This window comes from Montipora foliosa, chromosome 2 (assembly GCF_036669935.1).
Source record: "Montipora foliosa isolate CH-2021 chromosome 2, ASM3666993v2, whole genome shotgun sequence".
In the NCBI taxonomy this organism is placed as follows: Eukaryota; Metazoa; Cnidaria; class Anthozoa; order Scleractinia; family Acroporidae; genus Montipora; species Montipora foliosa.
The window spans coordinates 350,234-357,733 of record NC_090870.1 but is presented as its reverse complement, the minus strand read 5'-3'; the positions used below and the strand labels follow the sequence as shown (position 1 = coordinate 357,733).

Here is a 7,500-nt window from a genome sequence, read left to right as displayed (position 1 = left end):
GAAAATGTGCGATTCTCCTCAGAGCTTGCCATTGAAAGGTCCTTCCAATTCGGCTGAATGGCGGGGTTGGTTCAGTGGCCTAGTGGTAAGGCATCTGACCGGTAACCAAGAGACCCGGGTTCGATTCCCGGCTGAACACATTTTCACTCATTTCCTTTGTTGTATCGATTTCTGTTCCCATCCTACACTACTAATTATATATATATATATATATATATATATATATATATATATATAACTAACTGCAGACAGTACTGTTTCGGCCTTCTGGGCCTCATCAGTGCAGTGCTGATGTCTAGGACGGAGGTTAAGCTATAAACCCACCCCAGATGTCCCACGCATGTGGTACATCCAAGTCATGCCAGAGTGCTCAAACTAGCGAGCTAGTGAGCATGCGCAATTGCAAGCGGCAATGACTCATCCTAGTAGAGTGCTCAATTTGAACATGAAAGCATAAGCTTTGTAACGCCAAAGAGCTATAAAAAATATATATATATATATATATATATTTTTTTTTTTAAGAGGAAAAAAGGACGCAACTACATTTCCCGACAAGCCTGTTTCGTGAATCGCTTCACTCTTCAGGGGTTGCGTCCTTTTTCCTCTTAAAATATTTCTTCCGTTCTGCTTCAACGTATTGAGCACTGTTCCACGAGAAAATCGACTTACAGACTACCTATGAGGTCTACCATGAGCCCGCTATATGGTCACGTGATACTGGTCAGCGGATGCCTTGTTTTGACAGGTGTCAATTCACCATTACATTGATGTCCAATATCAAAGATGTATGCAAATAAACAAAATTCTACACAAACGGTTTAATAGTCACTTAAATCCGTTTGTGTTGGCCTGTAGCTCCCGCTCGTAGTCGGACTCGAATGAGCAGGTGACGCATGCGTAAATGCTGATCTTGCAACCCCCTAATTTTTCCTGATTTTACAACTTTACTCGTTTATATCTCTGCTTCAGGACAGTGATTTTTTTTCATTTTTTGCATGTTAGCTTAGATTAATTTAAACCTTTTGTCTTTTAAATTTAAAAAAAATTCTGTTGGTGAAAAAAAGAAAATTAGAGCCACTTTTCAAAAAAACTTATTTTTCGGAAAAACTGACTTACAGATTTTGTTGAATTTTAAATATTTTAGAGAGTATTTCTAACATTATCTCGTAACGATCAATGGGAAAATTTCACCGTCCCGTTTCTTCAAAAATAGTCACATATGTTGATTTTAAGGCTCAAAGAAATGCTTAGTATTGTTGCCATGATAACGTTATTTTGGAGGAAGATATAATGTGAGAAATCTACGATAGGTACTTAATACCCTGGCCAACTTTCGTCATAATATAATTACCCCAACTGTATCTAATGACATAATATGTTTATTTGTTTAAAAAGAAGAGAAACTATTTCGAGCCTCCTTAACCACGCGCGTTTTTGTGATGCGGACGGCAACCGGAAATGACCTTCTTTCCGTTTTAACTTGTCTTCACACAACCGCATTTCGTTGCCAAGTTTCTTTTCTCCATTAGAGATTAGTATAAAAATCTGGGAAACACAACTGTACTGGCACGCGAATTGGTCACTTACGGTTGCCGTCCGCGTCTCAAAAATGCGCGTGCTTAAGCTCCCTATTGTTGCCGTGCGGAGGGGGGGGGGGGTGGGGGGGTGGGGAAGGGTTATCTGTTTCCTACAAAACACACCCACTACACAGCTTTCTGATGATGTTCTGATAAGTAGCTTTAGTCTTATTTTCAAGTGATAATTCGAATAAATCAACACAACGTCAATTACCTTTGAAAAAGCAGCGAAGAAAACGGCTGAGCAAACAATAAGCCCAACTGCAAAGCACATGGAAATAAAGGGAATTTTTACCACTTTGATTTGGGCATGCGAGCATTGCGATGCGAACCCGATGTCGAGTCATGACAGATTTACAATCACATCAGATTGCGGTGATGTGCCCGTTGGCCAGTCAATCCAAGATAGCGTCCAAACCCTGAAATCCCATGGCATCACCATCGATACTTGTGAAAAATATTCGAGACGTTCGTAAAACCACACGATTAAGATGCGTCCTCCTTCGTCGGAACGCAATAAAATTTTCGACCTCAGATATTGCGTTTCAGGTCATATACCGTAAAACCTAATATGGATTCTGATTGTGTCAAGTGTTGCCAAGCTGAAAAAATTGTGCGGGAAGATTTTCCGGGACACATTGACTGATTGTCCAAGCATTCAGAATTAAATAAAAATTGAATAAAACAATCATTCCATTCGCGCTTGTTGCATACGAGACTGGTTATAGCCAGCTCGGCGCTACGCCCTTCGCTGCCTGGCTATATACCATTTCATATCCAACACGCGCTCGTGGAATAAATTATTCTTAAATGTTTGTTTCATAGACGTCCGAAAAAAAAAATGTAACAAAACAATGACATCTGAAGTATTGTTAAACCTTGCAAGCATCATTTTGAATCTCATTGGACAGCCAGTTTCTGCAGAAACGTAAAATCAGAGTAGTCGACTCCGTCAGTAAGTGCGTCTTAAACAATAAGTAAGGTGTGGTTTATAAAGAAGAGTTCTAATTTGGAAGCGTCGAGGCATTTTTCTATCGCTGGGGAAGAACCATAAACCCCATTTACTCGGAAAGAACTGAAAAATGTCAGTAAACGTTCGTGCTTCCGCCGTTCATGATTCCAGTATATGAAACAGCCTGCATTCGACGGATCTTCCCTTGGAGCTTGCTAAGTTAGCTTTACTCATATCACCCTAAACCCAATGTATTTAGGTTGCAATAGACCAATTTCTATGTATCAAAATTCAGTGTTAGACAAATGAGATAACCTCAAGGCTTCGAGGACAAAACTCGTACAAATCCTTCGTTTATTCCCCAGAGCATTTTTATTACGTTTTTAAGCTGAATTTTAATATATCCAAAGTGGTTCTAGGTTTCTTCTAGCCTGCCACCTTGAAGAAATGCAAACAGACAGAATTTGCAATAAAATACAAGAGATTTTAAAAGGTTGATCAACCAACCTAGAGCAAGGGAGGGAACACCAACAGCGACAAAAGCTCTAGCTACTTTATATGATTTCACACAAAGCTGCAAAAGTACGAGGGTTCCTGATTGCCTTGGGATAGCAGTCTAATTACATGAGTGAAAGGTAGAACAAGATTTGTAGTCTTTCAACATTTTCAAGGGTGTTGTTCTGTTTTTCTTTTGACTTCCAGGCAATTTCATTTTTATGGGAAAGGCGATTTTGTCTTATACAAAAACACGGAAAGGTACTTTGAGGTGAGGCACTTGATTATTTCGTTGATCGAAGTTCACTGTCCTTTTTCTGTTGATAAGACAACCTATCAGATTCGATATTTCAGAATTATTATTGGTGTCAGCTCACTGTATTTGTGAAAGTTTTTTTTTTCCCAAACTTTACCTCTTTCTGCAGCATTGTACTTTGGTCTTCACGTACACAAGCCACAATTTTTGGCGACATTTTAAATTCTAATTAAACGGGTAGAAGGTGCTTTACTTCTGCCGCGGAATTTCCCCTCAATACGCTCAAGACAATCTTTTTAAACTGCATTGAGTTTTATCTTAGCCTGCTTATCACTTTCAGCAATGAGAAATGGGGGTCACCGAATTTGTTATAGATATCTATAAGACTAATATAGGATGGTTTCGAATTAATGGCTCTTTTGCCGCCAGGTAGCCTATGATATAATAATAATAATAATAATAATAATAATAATAATAATAATAATAATAATAATAATAATAATAATAATAACTATAATACAATACATTTACATAGCGTCTTTTCCCTGTGATCCGAAAACGCTTTACAAGTGACATATTAAAATTATCATATCCAATATAATCGTTTAAAATATTAAATTACTATCATTATTACCATTACCTAACTCTTATAACTATAAAAAAAGAGTATCATAAATAAAAAGTAAAAAACCACCATGGTACTATATTGTCTTGAAAAAAATAAAATAAAATATTCAACTTAAAATCAGACTCAGTAAAAATCATTGTCCGCTGTAAGCCTGTAAAAATAAATGTCTCTTTAGTCTTAATGTCACATTAATTAACGAGTGCATCGTATTGAGCAATTGTTAGTCTTACACACTGGTGGCACCATAACATTGTCCTACGTGAAACACCTGCAGTGTTGTAGAATGATATTGTTCTAATAGGACATTCCCTCGAAATCGTTGAAACTGGCTTGGGCGCTCCACGATAAATCAAAATGGGAACCGGCACCCGATCAACGTTCAGAAGCCTTCAAAATACGTTAATAATTCATGAGTCTAACAGCCTATTAAAACATCGATAAAACGTCATGTGCAAGTGCTCTCAACCCGATAAAACAATACTCCAAATTAGAATTTCTATAAAGAATAGTAATGAGGCCCGGCTTGTTTTCGCAGTGTGCGCTAGTGATATCTTCCCCTCATATTTTGAACCTTTGTTCGGACTCCCGAGGGACACGGTTTTTGTGGAATGTTTTTGAAGCCGTTCAACAAAACCCTCTGGGCGATGGCAGACTCGATCCTCAACATGAACCAGTCGCTCAAGGCTTCATCCCAGCGACACAGACGATCAACTCGACCCTAAACGGCAAAGACACTGTTCTAAAGACGAAATGAGTGCTTCTGATGGTGGTGGTCAACTAGAAAGCCTTCGCTACTTTGACCACCGTACACATTTTATAACCTGTACTGTAATTATTTTATCTTGTAACCATGTGTCGTGACTATACTTTTCTTTCTATGTTAAGGTTATGTAAATAGTGTGAAATAAATGAACCATGAACCATGAGATGACTCGGACGAGGAACTTCAGGCCCTTTGTAACACTGAAGCCGACAAAACTTCCCAAAATCAACCACGTGCTCGACTCGAGCAAACCGACTGCTTTACGAATATTACTCTCAAAATAGGAGTGATAGTAGTCCTTTTTTCAAGCCATGATAGTGTGGTTGACACTGGTGGGATTTGCAAAGCACCACCTCCCTCCAAAAAAAACCCCTCTTTTCAAGATTTCAACTTATTGTCGTAGTGCACTGTAAGTGCACTACACACTACGTCACCGGATTGTATGAGTGTAAGAGTGTAAGTCCGTGGTGAAAATAGGCCCGCAACGCGTGCATAACTCACGAAAAAAACAGGTTTGTTGAAAGTGTGCTTGAGTTTCAATAAAATAAGCTCCACAATCGGCAAGAATTGGTGACGCTGATGAATGATAAAGCAGCTGCTATTTCCAAAACGATGGAATTATCTGGTGATAAATAACTTAATCTAGAAGAGTAAATTTTGGACTTTGCAGAAACAATGGTCAACCTTAAGAGATGGACGATTGTGATATTTGTGTTGAATTCGCACATTCTTGTCAATCTTTAAAACACTTGAAAGAGAAAAAACCAAAGTAACAAAACTAAAACCCGGTGGCATGCCATCACTTTGACACAGATGTATCCTTTGTTTCGCGAGTAAACATTCAAGGTAACATGAAAACGGCGCCCGTTGAATTCGATGTCACTTTCGATTTTGTGATTTACTTGAGCAGCCAAAAGTACGATAAAAAAATTAAACGAAGCAAAAATTTCCCAAAATCTTTTTCGCCGATGGTAATTTTGTATATTCGCGGTTCAAAATTTATGTTGTTTTCACGTCGCAAATGTTGTTGCTAATGGCAAAATTATGTTTCATTCTCGATCGACACTTCCTGAAAACTTGCTTCTGCTCTTCCTAAAAACTATGTATCAATATTTATGTACGTTTTCATCAATATTTGTTTGGTATAAAACAGGCTAATAAAATGTGTACCTTGCTTAGTTCGCATCTTTGAGCATTAAATAGAATTTCCGGTGCCATGTTTCTGACACGACAAATCATACATTTTTAGGTCACCCATCTAGATATTAACCAGGCTCGACAGCGCATGTCTTTAGTGCAAATCTGTTTTGGAAAGGTGTCAAAAGCTCAGACACGCATAAACTGGAGTTGCAAAGAAGGGATTTGAAATGATTAACATGTCACTCTCGAAGCCAATGTATCTCGATTCCCTTTTATTTTCTTCAGTCTTTCCGGGTTTAGTATTTTACTAGTAACCACATGTATTCTCAGGGCATGGTTATTTACTTTAATAGCAGTCTCTGGTAAAGGACCGTACCAGTCAATTCCATAGTTAACGCAGTCCTATACCAAACAAAACCATACTGAATATCTCACATCCATGTAATAAATACAATGCATTTGAAATAGCGTGTACCGTAGTTGAGATGCGAGACAGCGATATTTCTCGTTACGTCTCCCATTGTTAAAATATGCCAACCAGAACATAATTGGCTGCTGAAACAATGGCTGCTGAAACAATGGCTTCTTTAGTTGTGTGGTTGGCAAATTTGAATATGAAAAGACATTTGACATAAATGTTTGAAAAGAAGAAATATCGCTATACGATGCAGTAAGTATCGGTCGATCAGTTTTTACTCAATTGCAGGTGGGATTTATTACGCGATGTTTTTCAAGGACTTCTTCGTGTGTCTGTGACTTCAAAAAAAGCTTCCAGCTAAGGACTGGGTCCGAAAATGGTTTTTATCGGCAAACAACAGAATTCAATGCACTCCAAGTTTTGTTTTGATATATAATGTGGCCTAACTTGCCATATTCTTCCCTTTGTTTTTCGCCACCAAAAAGGCGTCATTTTAAAGGACAACAGAAAGAACTGCAGGACTTAGCGCCTCTTGAAAACTTCAACAGAAAGCTTCTAAGGTGCTTTATGGAGGAAAAGTGAAACGATAGAAACATAGGACAGGTATTTGCCTTTCGCTGGTGCGACTTCAACATCAGCGATACCGTGATTTTATGTCCGAAAATTTTTTTCTAGAATTCATATTTTCTCCGGCAGAATAATGGCCTGCTTTACCACACGCGGTTTTGGATGATCGATGAAAGCAAGAAGCCGGGGTCATTTCGATTTTTAAAAAAGAGATAGAAGTGTTATTGAAGAACAAGCAGCTCAGAGAGATGAATAAAGACATGTCGAACAGTGGGAGTTTTACCACCTCGAAAGTCGTAAAAAACGAGCACTTCTTACGGGCTGCTTGATATGTGGCACCTAAAAAAGCAAAAGATAACACAGGCGACCGACCCAATCACATAATTTGAATGCTCAGTCAACGTAACGGTTTGTAGGGTTTATATGGATAACAAGAAATGCTGAAAAAAATCGGCTAATGCTAGTTTACAGCGAGAAAAATACAAGAAATAAACTTACTTTTACGTCATCTTGTGTCATTGTGTCGATTTGAGGCGTTATGGGCAAGTTTTGAAATCTGCTCATATCCTTCATTAAAAGAAGACTTCTTTTAATGAAGGATATGAGCATTATAACAACTGATTGATTACTTTTTTTTTTCACAGCAAGGTCTAGTTCTTGTTTTTTTTTTTCCATCTCGGTATTAAAATCTCCTAATTCTGTTT

The 7,500-nt window shown here is 38.1% G+C and overlaps 1 protein-coding gene across 1 annotated transcript in view; it reads left to right on the top strand.

The window, feature by feature from the left end:
• LOC137988205 (uncharacterized) overlaps nucleotides 1–7,500 on the top strand; it is a 74,609-nt gene that overhangs the window by 25,733 nt on the left and 41,376 nt on the right. The window contains exon 9 of the mRNA XM_068834254.1: nucleotides 3,232–3,295. Coding sequence (XP_068690355.1) covers nucleotides 3,232–3,295 — 64 coding nt within the window. The remainder of the gene's footprint in view (nucleotides 1–3,231; nucleotides 3,296–7,500) is intronic.